General features: G+C 43.7%; 1 protein-coding gene across 1 annotated transcript in view; it reads right to left on the bottom strand.

Annotated features, from left to right (window-relative positions):
* DNER (delta/notch like EGF repeat containing) overlaps positions 1–17725 on the bottom strand; it is a 355480-nt gene extending 337755 nt beyond the window's left edge. Inside the window, exon 1 of the mRNA XM_007966532.3 lies at positions 17340–17725. Within this exon, the coding sequence (XP_007964723.3) occupies positions 17340–17615 (276 nt within the window). The 5' untranslated portion in view covers positions 17616–17725. The remainder of the gene's footprint in view (positions 1–17339) is intronic.
* Between the last annotated feature and the right edge of the window lie 2231 nt (positions 17726–19956).

Raw genomic sequence — 19956 nt, forward strand, 5'->3', positions numbered from 1 at the left:
CTGTACCCCCATTGTATCTAAGAAGTAACTAACTTGCTTTTGATTTTACAGGCTTATGGGCAGAAGGAACTTGCCTTGTCTCAGATGAGACTTTGGACTTGGACTTTTGGGTTAAAGCTAGAATTTGTTAAGATTTCCAGGGACTCTTGGGAAGGCATGATTGTGTTTTGAATGTGAGGACATGAGATTTGGGAGGGGCTAGGGGTGGAATGATATGGTTTGGCTGGGCCCCGACCCAAATCTCATCTTGAATTGTAGTTACCATAATCACCACATGTTGTGGGAGGGACCCCCATGCTGCTGTTTTCATGATAGTGAGTGAGTTCTCACAAGATCTGATGGTTTTATAAGGGGCTTTTCCCCCTTTTGCTCAGTACTTCTCCTTGATGCCACCATGTGAAGAAGGGCATGTTTGCTTCCCCTTTCACCATGATTGTAAACTTCCTGAGGCCCCCCCAGCCATGCTGAAATGGGTGTCAATTAAACATCTTTCCTTTATAAATTACTCAGTCTCAGGTATGTCTTTATTAGCAGCATGAGAATGGACTAATATATAGTCTCATCATCTATCAAGTGGGGGAAATGCCTCCTCCAAAGAAACGTGAGGATTAAAGCACATAATATAGGGAAAGGAACCTAGCACGTAGCCCTTCATGTAAGTAACTGAACATTTAATTCGAATCTGAATGTCCATAAGAACTTATTTATTATAAGTCCCCACCCAGGCCTGCCCCCACAGGATGGTCTTCAGTGTTTGGAATGTCTGGACATAAATGCTTTGGTGGAGAGAGCCCTGGGTGGACAGTCAGCAAAGTCTAATCCTGACTCAGACAGTCATCTCTTTCACCTTCCTTTTCTTCTGCAGAATTAGTGAACTGGCCAATACAATTTCTAGAATCCCTCCCTACTCTAAACATTTATGAAATGCATTGCTGTTGTAATCAGTACTCAGAAATGACCAGTGGAAGAGTGACTTCCAGATCGCATTGAAAAACAAAGAACTCTACCTCTTTCCCAATATTCCATAAAGCCAAACTCATTAGTGTCAGACTGTGAGTAGGGCAGGCCTGGAAGACCCCAAGTTCTGGGAACGGAGGATGGATAGTAAGCTGAGGGTCATGCTGAGACCTTGACCTGAGGATAAAATTGTTTATGAGCTTCTCTGGGCCTCAAACTGTCCAGAGTTGGCAGAACTGTTCCCTGATGGAGATTGGTTTGTTTGTTTGTTTGTTGCTGAGGATGGGAGAGATCTGTGCATTAGGAGCCAAATTGAGCCGATAAAACGCCCAGTTTGCACTCCTTTCTAAACCTCATTACTAAACCTCACTGCCCAAATCCTAATCCCTGGGAAATTAACAAGGCTTGGTTTATGGAAACCAAGAATCCTGGCAGTGGTTGCTGAGCAACAAGTGATCCACAGTCTTTTAGCCCTGCTTTGGCTCATCAAGCACGGGGGTCCCACTCCCAGCCCACTCAGATTTCTCATTTATACTGAACTCATTAAAAAAACAGCAACATAAGTGCTCTAGGTCAACCCACATGAGCTAGTTCCTTAACAAACTAGTTGACTGGGATAGTATTACAACCCACGATGACTGATGGGGAGGCTCTGTTTCTCTGCATGACGTATTGAATGTGCCTGAGGGGTGCCAGGTCCTAGGAGAAGGAAACTGGCCAACTACCAAAGACCTTTCTCAAACCCTGTGCTGCTGCATATAATCTGGAGGGCCTTGCATAATTATTTTTTCAACTTTCTGGCCTCAGTTTCCTCTTCAGTGGAATGAGGCAATTGGATGAATGACATCTAGGGCCACTTATTCCCAGTGGCTCAAGTGCCCCAGTAAGCTCTCTGCTTCTCCCAAAGGAGCTCAGCAGACCACAAGAGTTAGCATGAGGCATGACTTACTGGAGTGGAGGGGCAGCATTCATGGCTTAGGCTGAGTCAGAGAACAAAAGCTTCCCAATTCACAGGCTTTCTTGGGAGGGAAGCACAGGAGGCTGAGCCTTACATGAAGAGACCAGGGATTTGAGACAGCAGAGTGTTCCGGGGAGCTGGGACCTCAAATCAGGGCTGGAATGGAGCTTCTGGGATGCTATCACTCAGGTAATGACAGTAGCAAGAAGACATCAGTCTGGTATGCAAGGAGTGGCTGCAAGTAACCATTCGGGGGGGGATCCTGGGGCTCAGGTTGTGTAAGAAGATAACACAGATGGAAAACCATCTGATAGTTCTTCAAAAATTTAAATATGGAATTACCATATAACCCAGTCATTCCACTCTTAAGTATATACTCAAAAGAATTAAAGACCGAGACTCAAACACACACTTGTACAGGCACGTTCATAACAGCACTATTCACAATAGACAAAGGGTGGGAACAACTCAAATGTCCATCAATAGATGAATGGATAAACAAAATGTGGTATATATGAACAGTGAAATAGTATTCAGCCATAAAAAAGCAATGAAGTATGGATAAATGCTGCAACGTGGATGAATCTCAAAAACATTATATTAAGTGAAAGATGCCAGACACAAAGAGTCACATACTGGATTATCCCATTTCTATGAAATATGAAGAATAAGTAAATCCACAGAGACAGAATGCAGATTGGTGGTTGCCAGTGACTGGAAGGAGGGAGGAATGGGGAGTAACCGTTTCACGGATACAGTGTTTCCTTTGGGGATGGCAAACGCAAACACATTTTGGAACTAGATTATGAACATATGAAATGCCTCTAAAATGTTCCCTTTAAAATGGTGACTTTCATATTATGTGACCTTTACTTCAATAAAATGTTTTAAGACAAAACAGATTCCACAGATATACCTGGGATGGTTTATGATACAGAGAATCGGCGATATGGGATGATAAGAAACCAGAAGACGTTTCAAGACTCTTTATTATCTGTCTACTTCAATACAGACAAACTTCATTGATGTTCCTTTCTATGCAGGAAGCGTCTTCCTTCCTTTTTCTTTTTTTTTTTTTTTTTTTTTTTTTTTTTTTTTTTTTTTTTGAGACGGAGTCTCGCCCTGTCACCGGGCTGGAGTGCAGAGGCACGATCTCGGCTCACTGCAAGCTCTGCTCCCCAGGTTCACGCCATTCTCCTGCCTCAGCCTCCCAAGTAGCTGGGACCACAGGCGCCCGCCACCGCGCCCGGCTAATTTTTTGAGGAAGTGTCTTTCTAAAGGACTGTGGTCAGAGGCCTAAGAATAGAATACGAGAACTCTCCCGGGAAGCATGCTTCTTCCCAGGTTTCTCATTAGGAGTTTACACCAAGAGGCAAGCAGCCCTGCATCAGAAGAACCCATGAAGGAAGCAGGTGTACAGGTGAGCCCTAACAGGAAATAGACTCCCTTTTCTGGGAAAGAAGACCGGCCTCCAACTGCGAAAGGAGTTTTCAAGGCACGCATGTAGAAGTAGAAGAGCAGGACTGGGCACACTGGTTCACGCCTATAATCCTAACACTTTGGGAGGCCAAGGCAAGGGGACTGCTTGGGACCAGGAGTTCAAGACCAGCAACATAGAGGCCTGGGCAACCTAGAAGGACCCCCTTCTCTACAAAAATAAAAAATGAATTAGCCAAGTGTGATGGCACGTGCCTGTAGTCCCAGCTACTCGGGAGACTGAGGTGGGAGGAACGCTTGAGTCCAGGAGTTTAAGGTTGCAGTAAGCTGTGATTGCACCTCACTGCCACTGTACTCCAGCCTGGGTGACAGAGCAAGACTCTGTCTCTAAAAGAAAACAATAAAAGAAAAAAAGTGGAAGGGCAAAGAGAGGCAAGGAGATCAACTGAATGGCCTCTGTCAACAGCCTTGTACCCTGCTGGTCTCTGTTTCCTGGACAACATTTGTGAGTCAATCATTTTTCCAAATGTACAGGAGAAGGGAAAAAACAATCAAAAGCATACTCACATACTACCAGGAAAGATCTACGTTAGGAGAAAAAGCTCTTGACTTTGCCTAAATTCCCACAGGCTCTACTTGCATTTATGTGCTCTTCTGAGCATATAAAACATCTGTAGGGTCCATTGAAAGCAAGGGAAGCAAGAAAAACCTTGCATAAAATCGACTTGGGATTTTTAAAAAGGTGTCAGCATCAGTTTTTGGCATCACACTGTTGAGTTTGAACATTACGATAACAATTTATTTTCCTTAGGAGACAAAAAGCAAGCTGACTTTCCCTTTAGTCAGTGTGTAGCTCCAAAATTTCCACCCTCCCACATCCTACTCTCCCTTGGTAAAACAGAAAAATAATAATACAATGGAATTCACTTCTCTCCAGCTGAAGGTTTATTTGGGGCCTCATAGAAACACTAATATTAGTTCTCATTTCTCTGTTTTTCCTATTATCTCTCTCATTATGGGGCTTTTCTACAGAAATAAAAGAATTCCATTTTGCACAACCAAAAAGACCAATGGCCAATTTTAAAGAGTAAAAGTGAAGATAGAGGGTCACAAAAACTCCTGGTCAGGAGAAATAAGGCTGTTCTCAAGGGGAAAGGAGCTAAAAATATAATACGGAGAGTAAAGCATAAGGGAAATTTGCATTTTGCTGAATATTAGTCCAAGTCTTTCTGCTCAAGCCTGGATGAAGAACATTGTTTGAAATCAGACCATTACACCGTCAAGAACTTCTAAGAAATACTCTATTATGCAATAATGCCATTAAAATTAACTTATTTTAATAAAATACTGAGGAACACATGACAATTATTAAAAGTGTGCTGAGTAGTTCTTTTTAAAAAAAAAAACAAAGAAGGAATCTTGATAAAATGGTCGCAGTGTTCGAGCCTCAATAATAAGTCAAGAAAAATTAAAAATATTTCAATATGATTTAGAAAATCTATGCCAACCCTTCTTAAAATAGGCATAAATTGAAGTTATATTTAATTGCACTTTTTTTTTTTTGACAGAGCTCTTGCTCTGTCACTTAGGCTGGAATGCAATGGCTGGATTTCAGCTCACTGCAACCTCTTCCTCCTGGGTTCAAGTGATTCTCCCACTTCAGCCTCCCAAGTAGCTGGGACTATAGGCGTGCACTGCCAAACCCGGCTAATTTTTGTATTTTTAGTAGAGATGGGGTTTTGCCATGTTGCCCAGGCTGATCTCAAACTCCTAGGCTCAAGCGATCCGCCTGCCCCAGCTTCCCAAAGTGCTTGGGATTACAAGCATGAGTCACTACGCCCAGTTTTAACTGTACATTCTAAAGAGATAATAGAATCAACCTTATCGATACAAATCTTGGACAAAATAGAATTTTCAAAAGCAAATTCTTGACTTGAATCTGCTAATTTTCAACATATTATACAGCATGGTAACAGGATAAAGCATAGACTTCTAATTAAACTTTATCAGTTTCCCCACTGATGAATTTGGCTAAGTAAGAACCAAAGATTGTAAGCTTCTGAAGAGCAAGACAAGGAGAATAAGCAAAGTCAAATGAAAAATGATACACAGAAAAAAGAGATTTACAACACAAAGGACAAAGGGCTAATTTAATTTCCTTCATTAACAATGAGCCATTACAAATCAGTGGCGGGAAAAAGTACAACCCAAAAGAAAATTAGACAAAAATAAGAACAGGCAATTCATTTAAAAAGTCAGCAATTCATTAAAAAATTATGAACGTCCCTCATTCATAATTCATTCATAATGAATGAGGGACATTCATAATTTTTTAACACAAAGAAAATCAATTAAATATCATGTTTTACCTATCAGTTGACACACACAAAAAATGGGGGCTAGTAGACATTCTCATATCCTGTTAGTAAATTTGCAAAATTCTCCAACCTTTTCGGATGGCAACTTAGCAGTATTTATTAGAATGCTTAATGTATATAAATATATGTCATTATGTGTGTGTGTGTGTGTGTACAGGGGTCAGTGCAACTTTTTTTTTTTTTAATTTATTTGAGACAGCATCTCACTCTGTTATCCAGGTCAGAGTGCAGTGGCATGATCTCGGCCCACTGCAATCTCTGCCTCCCAGGTTCAAGTGATTCTCCCGCCTCAGCTTCCCAAGTAGCTGGGATTATAGCTGTGTGCCGCCATGCTCAGCTAATTTTTTGCAACATTATTTAAAAACTGGAAATCATGTGCTTTAGTAAGGACTGAATATGTAAATAATCACACAACGGAATACTAGTCAACCATCAAAAAGAATGGGTCTGCTTTCTGTTTTAAGATACGGTAAGATGCTCAAAATAGATTAAGGAAAACGTTGCAGAACATTATGTATAGGTTGAGTTAGTTTTTATATAAAATAGTTTGCATGCATATAAAAGAATTTACATAAGCTTCACATGTGCTTATACATACCAAGAAGAAAATGTAAAACTACACAGCAAAATGGAAACCGCGATTAATGCAGAGGGATGAGATTGGCAGGAGAGGTAAAGGAAAGGAAAGGGAAGGTTACCAACAGGACTTTTACACATTTCCATGGGATTATAATGCCTTAGCAGTTGGACGGTTATCCTTAAAAGGACCATGAAGATGCAAAACTATGAGCTGATTTCATATTTGAAATATATAAAATTAGCAAAATTTTCCTCCTATAATTATTTGACAAGAATTTAAAGTGCTATTGACAAACTTTTCAGAAAAAAACTGGGAATTGGAGCAGGAATTAGGCCTTTGGGGTAAGGTTGCCATATTTAGCTAATTAAAAATACAAGATTCCCACTTAAATTTGAATTTCAGATAAATGATGTACAATATTTGGGACACACTTATACAAAAAAGAATGTTCATTGTTTATCTGAAATTCCAATTTAACTGTGCATCTGTATGGTGCCTGAGCATCCTACTTTGGGGTACTTTGAGGTCCCAGGCTAGCTCCTGGTCTATGCCTTAGACCATGCCCAGAAGTCCCATGTATTCAACCAGCTGCTTCTTCCTCCACTCCAGTGGTTCTTTTACAGGTAGGGAAGGTCTTAAAGAATCTTCTGAAACTTTTGAGTCATTCCCCAGGAGAATATCTACATACAAAATTTGGCATCTCAAGGTATGTGGGACCCACGTGAGTCCCGCCCCACAATGGTTGGACCCACAGACTCCTCCTGCAGTCCACGGATGGCCAGCTATGAGGAGGTGAGCATGTTGGACTTTGAGGAGTTCAACCAGACTATGAAACAGCAAAATCACATGACCATTTTGGCCTTCTTTGCCAGTTCCAAGGACATCGGAGGTAACAGATATAGCCCCAATGGCACGCGGGCCAAACCAGTTGTAGAGAGGGGCTGAGGCATGTTTGGGAAGAATGTGCATTCATTTACTGCCAAGTAGGAAAAAAGCCTTATTGGAAAGATCCAAATAATGACTTCAGGAAAACTTGAAAGGAGCTGCAATACTTAAACATGGAACCCTGGAAAAACTGATAGAATCTGAGTGTCTTCAGGCCAACATCATGGAAATGTTCTCTGAAGATTAAGATTTGATGATGGCAATCATGCCTTGATTTCCTGCTCTGTTCTGGTAAACTGCATACTTGTTTGAATTCATGTTAGCAATAAATAAATAGATGACGATGGGCTGGGCACAGTGGCTCATGCCTGTAATCCCAGCACTTTGGGAGGTCAAGGTGGGAGGATCCCTTGAGCCCAGGAGTTCGAGAACAGCCTGGGCAACATGGTGAAACCTTACCTCTACGAAACTATTTAAAAATTAGCCGAGCATGGTGGTGCATGCCTATCGTCCCAGCTACTCAAGAGGCTGAGGCAGGAGGATCACTTGAGCCATAGAGGTTGAGGCTACAGTGAACCATGATCATGTCACTGCACTCCAGCCTGGGCAACAGAGTAAGACTCTGTCACCAAAAATGATGATGATGATGATGATGATGATTAAAAAAAAAAAAAAAAAAAAAAGAGTATGTGAATGTCCACACCCCCTTGAAACCATCCACAGATCCCAGGTTAAGAATCCTGGTTCTACCTCAGTGTAAAATTTTACCCTGTTTTGGAGGATTCTTGTCATCTCAATATGTGCCTGGGAGAACAGCATTTCTCTAGCTCCACACCTATGCTATTGTAAAAAGCAAGTTCCAAAGGCTCTAGAGTAGCCAAAATAATTTGGCAGGTGGTGGGGAGAAGTGGGGGGAACATATTTACAGGACTCAACCTGATTTTAGGACTTACTATAACTACAGTAGTCTCAAGACAGTGTAGAATTGGCAAAAAGAGACATAAATGTAATAAAATAAAGAGTCCAGAAATAGACCCACACGTTTGGTCAAATGATTTTAAACAAATGTACCAAAATAATTCAGTGGAGATAGACAGTCTTTTCAACAAATGTTTCTGAAACTATTAGACATTCATAAGCAAAAAAAACAAAAAACAAAAAAACAAAAAAACTACCCATACGTTGCACCACGTATAAAGAGACTATCTTAAAATGGGTCAAAGACTTTAATGTCAAACCTTAAATGATACTTGACAAAACAGGAAGAGATTTTTGTGGCCTTGGGTTAGCCAAAGATCTCTCAGATAGAACACAAAAACTACAAACCATAAAAGAAAAAAATTGACCAATTAGACTTCATTGGTCTTTAAAATCTTTCCTTTGAAAGACCTTGTTAAGAAAAGGAAGGGCTGGGCACGGTGGCTGACATGTAGTCCTAGCACTTTGAGAGGCCAAGGTGGGCAGATTGCTTGAACCCAGGAATTTGAGACCAGCCTGGGCAACATGGTGAAACCCCATCTCTATTAAAAATTTTAAAAATTAGTTGAGTGTGGTGGCACATGCCTGTAGTCCCAGCTACTCAGGAGGCTGAGGTGGGTGGATTGCTTGAGCCTGGCAGGCAGAGGTAGCAAGGAGCTGAGATCATGAGATTGCACCACTGCACTCCAGCCTGGGTGACAGAGTGAGACCCTGTCTCAAAAAAAAAAGAAAGAAAGAAAGAAAAGAAAAGAGAAAGAGAGAAAGAAAAAGAAAAGAAGGAAAAGGAGAAGACACAGATAGGGAGAAAATATTTGCAAATCGCGTATCAAGTAAGGGATTTGAATTTGAATCAGAAATTTGGAAAAACAACCTCAGAACTCATTTGGATAGACATTTCATCAAAGAAGAGGCATGGATAGCAAATAGCATATGAAAAGATGTTCAACATCATTAATCATTATAAAAATGCAAATTAAAACCACAATGTGATACCACTGCACACTTATTAGAATAGCTAAAACCTAAATCACCAATGATATACCAAGAACTGACAAGGATGCAAGCAACTGGAACCCTCATTTATTGCTGATGGGAATGCAATGGTACACCTCTTCTGGAAAACACTTCAGCAGCATCTTCTAAAGTTTAACACACACTTACCACATGACCCAGCAATCCCAGGAAATCCTAGTTATTTACTCAAGAGAAATGAAAACATGTCCACTTAAAGACCTGTATGTGAACACTTACAGAAACTTTATTCATAATCACCAAACACTGGAAACAAACCAAATGTCATCAGTTAGTGAAAGGACAAATTGTCGTCTAGCCATACAATGGATACTATTCAGCGATAATAAGAAACAAGCAATTGATTCATGAAACCACATGGATCAATCTCAAAAGCATTATGTTCAGTGGAAAATGCACACGTATGACGTTCTAGAAAATGCAAAACTATAGTGATGGAAATCAGACCAGTGGCTGACAGGGACTGGGGCTGGGGAGAGGTTTACTACAACGGGGCATGAGGAAATGTATAGGGATGATTGTGGTGGTGTTATACACCTGTATGTCAAAATGCATAGAAATGAATGCCAAGAAGAGTGAATTCTACTGTATGTAAATTATACCTTAATTTTAAAAACAGTCATAAAATGAAAAGAGTCTGGGAATCCTTCGTGGAAGAAGCAATAGAGCTAGTCAATTTGAAGTTAAAGATTTTGGTGTTCTTTTCATTGTTCCTGTACTGCATTTTCCCATTCTAAAGTAATATACCTAGGACATATTTAACTTTTTGTCCTATCCGAATACATTCTATTGTGCTTGAAAATTAACCACAGGATTTTGCTCCAAATGACATATTGCAGAAATCTGACTTCAATGCGGTGGGATACTAGGAGTAATGGTAATTCAGCCGTCCTCCACTCAGCCTCCACCAGCCCACTGCTACAGACTCTGTGCTTCAGCCGTCTCATGGAAAAGAAGGACTAGATACTTTTCTTCTCTTGTGATTTCTTCCACCACAGACTGTCTTCCATAAAGGAGTTTTAATCTGCCTCTGAAACCCAAAACGTAATTACAAATGCTCCTTTACATCAACTACAAGGACCAGATAAGTACCAGTGTTGAAATTCTAAAGGACCTGCTTGCTTTCAGGAACTATGAGCAAAAGATAGCAGACACGTTTCTATTTCCAAGCGCCTTTCTTTCAAGTACAGTGATTTCATTTCTCAAATCCTGTTTTTCAAAAGCCCTACGCCTTTTCTTTTCTCTTTAAGAAAGAAATAACATTACACAAACCCAAAGCCTCCATACAGAAACTAAAACTGCCAGAATGGAACCGCAACCCTCTGGTTCCCTTTTCCCTCTGGTGCTCCCTTTGAAAGTTAAAAACCATGGAGCAGTCTGAGGCACAGCAGTGCGATAAGAGCAATAACCCCATACTCGAAGCCACCGTGCCTGGACTCAGATCCCCAACTCTGTCACCAAGCTATAGGACCCCAGGTAGGTTTCCTTAGCCATAAGATGGGGACTCATATTCACTTTTATCAAAATAGCAGTTTGTGTTAATAGAGGGCCAGTTCTGTGCCAGAGACCTGATTATTCACTTTCATCTTTCCAACCATCCTGTCAGCAATTGAGGAAACAGGGTTTAGGAAAGCTAATAAGCCTGTAGTAACTCAGTCAAGATGCTCACCCACACCCAAAACCCCTCCAGTTAGTATTTCTTTTCCCTGCCTCACACACTTCCCTGGAAATAAACTATAACTATGGTGTCCAGACATGTTGGCCAAGGGCTGATGTAAAAGGAAAAGTTCAGATCCATCCAGGAAGACTCTAGAGATTCAAGCAATTTGAAGACAATGACTGTACTCTTTCTGTCAGTCCCAGGGCCCTACCTAGAGCCTGGGCTAGAGGTAGCCATCAAGAGGGATGGAAGAGAAGAAGAGGAAAAGGGAGAAGGGAGAGGAGCCTTGGGCCTCAGAGAAAGGAGTCACTTACCCAAGGACACTCAGAGCCAGATTCTAACCCGGACCTGACTCCCACGCTTGGACCCTTTCCATTCTAAGTTCACTTTGAGATACAAAATCTATACCATTTGAGGAGGGTGTGGACCAGGAGTTTCCAGGCTGTGAACCTGGTTGTCCTTCAAGTAGGAGTGACCAAGAGCAGGTGCAACTGTCATTTTTCTCTGCCACATGCTATATGCTAAGCAGGCTATGAAGGAAGATGATAAGAGTCTAGCAGGAGCCTCTCAACCCTATTCATACAGTAGAATCACCTGGGGAGCATTTAAAAATTACCAGTGCCAGGCCCCACCCTAGGCCAATTAAATCAGAATCTGGGGGACAGGGGAACCATAGGACCCACTCATTTTTGTTCAAGCTGCCAGATCAGTTTAATACACTGCCAGGGTTGAGCACTAATGTGGGGGAATCAGAGGAAGGGGTAAATATAAAGAAATTCTGTCTGCAAAGCTTTGCCACATTGTCGAGTTTTCTGTTTGGTGGGGGCAGGATTCTGCAGTCACTGCCTCTGGGTTAAGCAGCTCTGACCACAGCTGCCTACTGAATTGATAAGGATAGCTAAAAATACAACCCCGGCATTCAGCTTTCTGACTCAAACACCCTTCAGCTTCAGACTAGATTTTCTTTCTTGTTTGATGCTTATCAAATGAGGGCATAAACAAAACCATTTTTAATGGTACCATATCACATGAGAAGCTTAAGCAAAGAAGCTAAAGACAGGAACACGTTTTTGTGAGGTGGCCAAGCCGAGAAGAGTGATGCCTCCTAAGAATGCACCAAGAATGCAATGCACAAAATAGGCAAATCATTCTGCTTTAATGACACCAAGAAAACATCAAGTTTCCTGCTTTTCTTAAAATTCTTACAGAAATTTTGACAAATTTTTGTTCTTTCATTTCAAAAGAAAACTTCAAGTCACTGAGAATTTTCTAAGAAATCATTTATTTCAGAATAAAAAGTACACATTTATAAAAAGCTTAATACAATTAAATTTTCATTTTCAAAACATGTCATAACATAATTCTTCCTAGTAGAGAGAAAAAGTTGTGTCCGTTCATTGAAGAAGGACAATCAAACACACTGAATAAACTAATATAATCATTTTATATGGGGAAAAATACAATCCTTTGCTTAGCATATCTTTTATTTGCACAACATATTACCTTTTTTCAAAATGTTTTAAACTTCATTCTTGCATACTTCTTTACACTTTTAAAAAGAACTTTACTACATTCTTATTTGTGAGTTACGTCATTTCTATAAAGAAAATAAGATAAGCATTGTTAGTCCATTTTAGAGACATGAACATTGAGGTTCAAGGATGTTCAATAATTATCCCAAGGTCACAAGAAGTTCATAGAAAAGCCAGAGAAAGAAGCAACGTCTCTCTACATCTCAGCTACTATTCAACATTTTGTACATACTACAATGTGAGTTTGTGTGTGTTTGTGTGGGGGTGTGTCTGTGTGTGTGTAAAGTCCAGTAACAAAGACCGATGCAATGCAAAGAACTAGAAATTCTTTTGTTTCTGTTTGTTAGCAAACCTCAATCAAAAATAGGTTCCTCTGAAGCAGACCATTGCTTCAAGTTAGCATGGTTAATCAGAAGAAAGGATTATAAAATCAGTTTAATAAGTAAAATTAACTTGTATGAAAAGCAGCCATACCTGTCCCCTTTTTACTCCAAGTGCAGAAATTAACATATTGTTATTATAATCCTGAAGGATAAGATCCTTAGGGAACATGTAATGAAAACACAAACAGGTATCTGACTGCTTGAATATTAGGCAAAGAATTATTTTATGAAAATCAAATAAGCTTTACAAAACAAAGTAATACAAATTTAAATAGCCCCTTCTTTGGTGGACAGCCCAATAGGAGTTTCTGTACCACTCACCACAAAAGAAAAATTGGCCCAGCCACTGCCACCTCTGATACCTGCCTGCTTCCCCAAATGAATCAGAACAAGCAAGAGCAGCCTCCATTTCTAATCAGTTGAAGTTTCTTCAAACCTATCGGAAACATTTTTTTATGTAGTGCCCATTTGCTTGCCACCATGGTAAAAAGAACTTCGGCCAGGACCCAGAATTCTAACTCTACGGTGAAGGTTCCTGGTTAACATGTGGTATAAGGAGAATCTGTGCCTTTATCACCTCTCTGCCTTTTTATTCCAGCTGAGCACACTTGTACAAGCTCACTGAGAGCAAGAGGGGACTCGGAAATGACTTCATCCCCCTTTTACTGATAAAACTCAAGGAGGTTACAGCTCTTGCTCCCTATTGTAACTATGACAGGTCCAGGGCTGGATTTTCATCTAGGCACTCTTTAGATTCTATAGCCTCATATCAAGCCAGCCTGGCTGGCTCAAATTCCAGTTCTCATACTTACTAGCAGTGCAACACTGGGACAGTCACTTCACTTTTCTGCACTTCATCTATAAAATAGGGGTGGGGACAGCACCCAGCTCATAGGACATTGCAAGGATCAGCAAGTTATATCTGCAAAGTCGCTGGAACAGTGCTGGCATGTGGCAAGTGCTTAAAAGGAGGGTGAGCTGCCATCATCATCATTATCTATCTACAAATTAGATTTTCATATACAGTGTTAAGATCAGCTGAATTTCTCATGATTTAAGACGTCTGCATGTGTTAGAGGCCTTTCAGGGCAGTATCAAAATGTGACTTTGGATTAGTCACTCATTCAAAATGAGCCTCATTTCCTACATTTGACTAAAAGAGATGATGATACTTGTTCTATCTAGTTAAGGTAATGAGCATTTGAAATACGTGCAGAAAGTTTAAAAAGAAAGGGAAGAGGTGACATTTATAGAAATGTCACAGGTGCTCAGTGATTTAACAGCACTTAATTAATTTAATTCTTCTCAGAACCTTAGTTTGAACATCCCACAGAGACAGGATGGACACCGACCCAAAATTTGGTGTAGACCCTGAGACTGAAAATGGCGCACACACGCGCACGTGCGCGCGCGCGCACACACGATATAAAAAGGTTTACTGCTGACATAATGGGGCTCTCTGGGGAGAGCAGGCAGCTCCCAAATGGGATTAAATGGCTTCTGAGTGCAGGGAAAGGAGACTGGCTGGTGGGTTTTGCTGCACTTTGGGGTTGGGGCTGGGACGGCACAGGGCAGGAGTTTACATGGTTTCAGCCTCCCGCCAGCACCAAAGGAGGGAACCCCTGGGCTTTCTTACCAGCTCGTTTGGATGTGGAATAAAAGAGGAGGAGGGAGAGTGAGGCTTTAAAGCTGTCAGCTGCAAACAAACATCGAGGAATGGAATCACTGTCTTCACGAGGAATCCTATGAGGTAGGTCCCATAGATCCCATCGTTAAAGATGAGGAAATAAGACCCAGCAGTTTTAACTTCAGCTTGACTTCAAATCCACACGTCCTACAATTCCCAAATCCTATGAGTCCCCGTGACTCAGGTGACAAAAGAAGCATGTCCTGGACCCCACTGACTTATGCAAACTCAATCAGCCAACCACAGAAAAGCTAAAGACAACCTTTTTTTAAAAAAGCCTAAAGACAGCCATTTTAAGCCCAATTTGTAGTTTATGGTTTTCTTAAAATTTCTCCACACACAAAAAGAAACTTCAAGGTTAGGTTCTAATGTTACCATTGCTAACACTATTGTCTTTGGAGGAGGAGAAGTGATGCTCTGTTTAAAAGATCCTCTTTACACCCAGGTAAAATTCCATTTCCAATTTATCCAGTGAGCACGAGGTTCTATTTCAGCAACCACATCGTCTGCAGTGGCTAAGATCCATTTTCCTTATCTGTAATTGAGTATATGTAGTTTCTCTCTCCCTCTCTCCCCTCCCCTCCCCACCACCCCAGGTTTAACTTCTCTTTTGAAATTGTCTTTTGTGTTCTTTGCCGTTCCCATGAAAAATGAGTCTCAAGTCTTACTCCGAGATCATGAACGATTAAATTAAAATCATCAGGAATCCATTTTTATGGATTATAAGGCCCTGAATCATCTCAGTAAGCTTTTCTGGGTAACCAAGTCCAATCAAGTTCCAAGTTCACTAAGCTTTCCTATGAGGATTACAGTAACTTCAGTGCTCTTTTCAACTCACATGCCAGGGCATGCCCTATTGCTTCTGCTCAGGTGGATGGTGTTCACATAGCTAAGCCTACATCAAATGGGAGCTACAAAAGAAACCCGAAACTATTTTTAACCAGTTGGTTCTGCAGTGTTATGTATTAGTTCATGACTCTTCTGAATGAATTATATTATATACCAAGTCACTACTTAGGACAAATCAAAATATTTACGTTTCTCTGTTAGTCATCTTTAGGGAGCACCAAAGAGCTCTTTTTCTTGAATGTATCTTATATCTATTTTCAGAGTCACCAAAAACCATCTCAGAGTTGTGTTAAATTCCCAGTGTCCAGTCTTTCTTTTCATGTAAATCGATGTGCACTCTAACCTACCTTCTCCCATCCATTCCCACTAAACCCTGGGTCCAAATCAATTATTTCTTTGAAGGATAAAATTCAGACATGTAAATATAACAGCAGTTTGATGGACATACTCAGACAATTCATTTCTTCAGGAAAAGTCATATAAATCATCAATCCACAGGGAAAATGAGCATGAGTCCATTCCCTGGTTTTTGATTTGCAGTTATTTTCACTTTTGCAAAAGCAAGATTTTGTTCTAACGGTTAGAATGGCTCCAACAGGCATTTCCTCCAAGAAGCTATCATGTCCCAAACCTACTCCTGATGCTCACATCACACAAATTCTTCCTCCTCCTCATCACCTCCCTTCAAGGAACTAAGCTTATTGAAACCAGTAAACAAAGAGGAAGAGCACAATGTTGAAAAGATAGATTCAAATTGCTAATTTGCTATTAAAGGAAATAAAAAGATTCTAGATAAATGCGAAAAAATCTGACTGTCAAGGTCAAGCTTCTCAATCCCATTTACCTCTAAAAAACGTAAAACGTGTCATATTGAAAGGGCAACCTTTTTCCCCATTGAAAGGACCTTTTCGAGCATTCTCAAAGTAACTCTTCAATCATTGTTATCAAATTTATATGAAACAAACTCCTCCATCCTAAATGTAAGAAAGATAGTATCTGATCCCAAATGTCGTCCATATTCATGTGGTTTAAAGTAATCATTTCAGATGAATTCATTATTTGCCCTACCCTGCAATAGAGGTTTGGGGATTTTCTACCTGTACACAAAGTCCTACCAAATTGCCTACTGAAAATGTTGATGTTAATAGGTTTCACCGAGCTTTAACGTACTTGTAAAAGCCCCAGATATTATTTTCTGCCAAATTCTCTTGGAAACCCCAAATTCACGGGTGGCTGCTGGCTACATCCCATCGTCCCATCCCTCGCACCGCCCCACGCTTTCTGTCGGCTTCCCGGTGCCCTGCTCACGTCCCGGCTGCCAGCCCCAAGCGTGCGCCCCGTGGAGCGTACGGCAGGAAGGGCGGCCCTGCCAGCCCCACATACAATGGCCCCTCGAATGCCTCCGACTGTTCCAGCATTGCTCCTAAGCTTAGAGAGGGCTGGTCGCAGGCCGAGGAGAGGCAGCTGCCCTCCTCGTCCTCTGGCTGCCTTGTCACAGTCCTCAAGGGCGGAGGAAGAGAAGAAAGTGCCCCACCAGCTGGCACGGGGCCCACCATCACTTGACTCGCACACTGCTCACCCTTTACACACACAGGGTCCAGCGGGACGGGAAGCGTGGACCACCTGGACATTGAACACCTCGCCGGGGACGCTCGGAGCCGGCTCCTCCGCGCTGCCAAGGCGGACACCGCTCGAGTGGTTCTTGGATCGGCCCGGCCGGAAGGGGCGCGCCACTCGGTGGCCAACCGGAGCGTCTGGAGCCCCGCGCGAGGAGCGCCAAGCCCCGGAGCGGCACACCCCGTGAACCCCGCTGGCTCCGCCCGGGAACCAGGGTGGGTAAGGGAATCAGGGTTGGCCCGGGTGTCCGCGTCCACGCGGGCCAAGAGACTGGATCCATTGCCTTCCCGAAGTGGGAAAGCCTGGGTCAGGCATGCCCACTGTCAGGCAGCAGCAGCAGGGCCGGCGGGAAGAGACTGCTGGTCCCGGACCAGCGCCCCGCACCGCGCCCGCCGCTTACACTCACCTGGCAGTTGGCGCCTGAGGTCCCGGCGGGGCAGGTGCAGCTGTAGCCAGGCTCGCCGGCGGGGGCAGGGTTTTGCGGGTCTGGCTCAGGGCGCGGGGTGCACACGCCCCCGTTCCGGCAGGGCTGCGCGGCGCATGGCCCGGGCGCGGATAGGGGCGCGGCGGGCACCGGGCTGGCCAGGGAGCTGCCTCGGGGCCCCGCGCCGAGCAGCAGCAGCAGCAGGGCCAGCGCGGGCAGCAGCTGCGCACCGGGCGCCTGGGCGCGGCGGGGCTGCATGGCCGGCCGGGAGGGCGCGGGAGCCGGAGCCAGGACGCGGTGACGGTGGCAGTGGCGGCGAGAGCTGCAAGAGCGGCGGCGGCGGCTAGAGCTGCTCCGCGGGGCCGGGCGCCTCCTGCAGCTGCGGGATCCGCGGTTCCCCGGGCAACGGCGGGCGGGGCCTGCGGGGCGGGGCGGGGCGGGGCGAGCGGGGGGCGGGGCGCCCGGCAGCTCAGGCTCGGGAGCACTGGGGAGTGGGGCCTCTTTCCCCGCAGGGAGTTGGGGCGGGGGTTGCAGAAAGGCGACGCGGGACCCCGTCCCCCAGGAGTGAGTCGAAGTCACGGGTGTGTCCAGAAGAAGCCCTGGTACAGGGAGCCGGGCGATGCTGGGGCAGGAAAGGGGCTGGAGAGGTCCACGCGTGCGGGAGGGGGTCTTTGAGGGGCCTCCAGAGCCAGGAGCACCCGGTGCGCCCCAAGGCCCGGGTTGGGCGGGGCGCGGGAGGCGGCAGGGCACCCCAAGGGAGGGGCGACGCGCTCGCAGCAGCCACCCTTGGCCTTTTGGCGCAGAATCTGCAAGACCGCCGCGGGGCCCGGCCTTGCCTCATCCCCCGGGGCTGCTCCCCTTCCCCCAGTGCTTCTCCCGGCAACCCCAGCCCTCCCACCCGGCCACGGAACCCTGCGCCCGACGCTCGCTTAGCAGCCGGGCTCGCCTGGAAGTGACCTCGCGTCAGCCAGGCGGACCCGGGGCCCTTGTCCTTGGTGCTGACCGAGCTGTCTCCTCGTCGGCCCTTTCCAGAGCGCGGGGCCTGCCGCGCCACTAAGGAATGTCTGGCCTCGCCGTCTCGGGGCGGGAAGAGGCCTCGGTGTCAGGTTGTCCACCCCTGTCGTTGAACCTAGGGGGAAACTGAGGCCCAGAAAGTCTGGACTCGAATCCAGTGGGTCAATTGACTCCCAGTCCAGAACGCCCGAAAGAACAGTTCGGAAGCCCAGGTTGGCAGAGGCGCGGCTAGCGGAAGGAATCGCAACAGGGGACTCTGTATAAAAGGAGCATTCGCTGTGACCTACTTCAGGGGGCTCTTCTACACGTTCTGGCTGGGCTGACTGGTGCTGCGACCGCCAGGGAGGCTGCACTCCGCTAAATAAAGCGCAGCCAGCCTTGTCTCCTCCACCTGACCTTTCACAATCTCTACTACCTGTGGGTTCCCAGGTACCTGTTACCTTCTTTTTAAGGTGGCTAAATGAAAAAAGAAAATGTGATTCCCCTGGATTGACAGTCTGGGCCAATTTTGTTTTAGTAACCACAAAAATAGCTTGTTTTGTTTTTAAAATAATAATAATAAAGTAGGGACTCCATGTGAACTTAATGCTGTAGGTGTCACAGACGCCAGGGGCTGCTAAAAGTCCTCCAGTGGAAACAGGAGGCAAACTGCATGGTTTCTCCCTGTCCTGTTCAAACACAGAAGCAAATGTCCCACTTTTCTGCTTTAAGAGATACCTAAAATTCATGTGGCCATCGCAGAAAATCACTGAACACCAGGCAGATCTGCAAGTGGAGAATTCAGACCTCCAAGTGGATACAAACAGTTATTACATTTTTCCTCACACCTGCTGTCTTTTAATCTAAGACCTCTTCCTTTTGAAAATTCTTAATTTTGTGCCACGCCAGCACCCTCTGCTGGTACTAGTGTCGTCATTCAGGTGGTTTCTGTGGCCCTGGAGTTGCATTCTTTCCTGAAACTAACTTCTCTTACCTTGAATCCTGGACTAGTGGATAGTGCTCTTCATTCCCTTCCATCAAGACACACACACAAATGAAGCAAGATGAAGTGTAAAAAGGTTGTGAGTTAATTAAAATCACATTTCAGTTTATTATCCTTTTGCCCGAGCAACCCCTTTGTTTGTGTATTTCATATTGCTTTGAAATATAGGATAATTAAAAGTGGTTTTATTTTCTGGATGCTGGTTCCTGCATGTTTCAGATAATTTTCCTTTCTTAAAGTATTCTCTTAGTCTTTAATCTTTAAAGTGCCTATTATGGCAGAGACAATACAAGATCCTTTCATTTTTTTCCAGGCTAAAAAGGAAGACTATAAATCTTCCTGCACCTTAGCTTATAGGCGGAGCAACATGATTAACGCTGGAAAAAAAGCATATTGACTTGCATGTCTTGGTCCCAAAACATCCATGTACTAAGCACCATGCAAGTGTTAACTATTATTACTATTATCACTCTCAAATAAATGGGTCTTTTCTGTAGATTCTGAAAGCTGATCTGGTACTTCACTGACAGCTTTTCAACCATCTGCAAGATCCCCAAATACTCAATGAAAAAGTCCAACTAATACATTACCCTGTCACATTAG

The sequence above is a fragment of the Chlorocebus sabaeus genome, chromosome 10, assembly GCF_047675955.1.
Source record: "Chlorocebus sabaeus isolate Y175 chromosome 10, mChlSab1.0.hap1, whole genome shotgun sequence".
Lineage (NCBI taxonomy): Eukaryota > Metazoa > Chordata > Mammalia > Primates > Cercopithecidae > Chlorocebus > Chlorocebus sabaeus.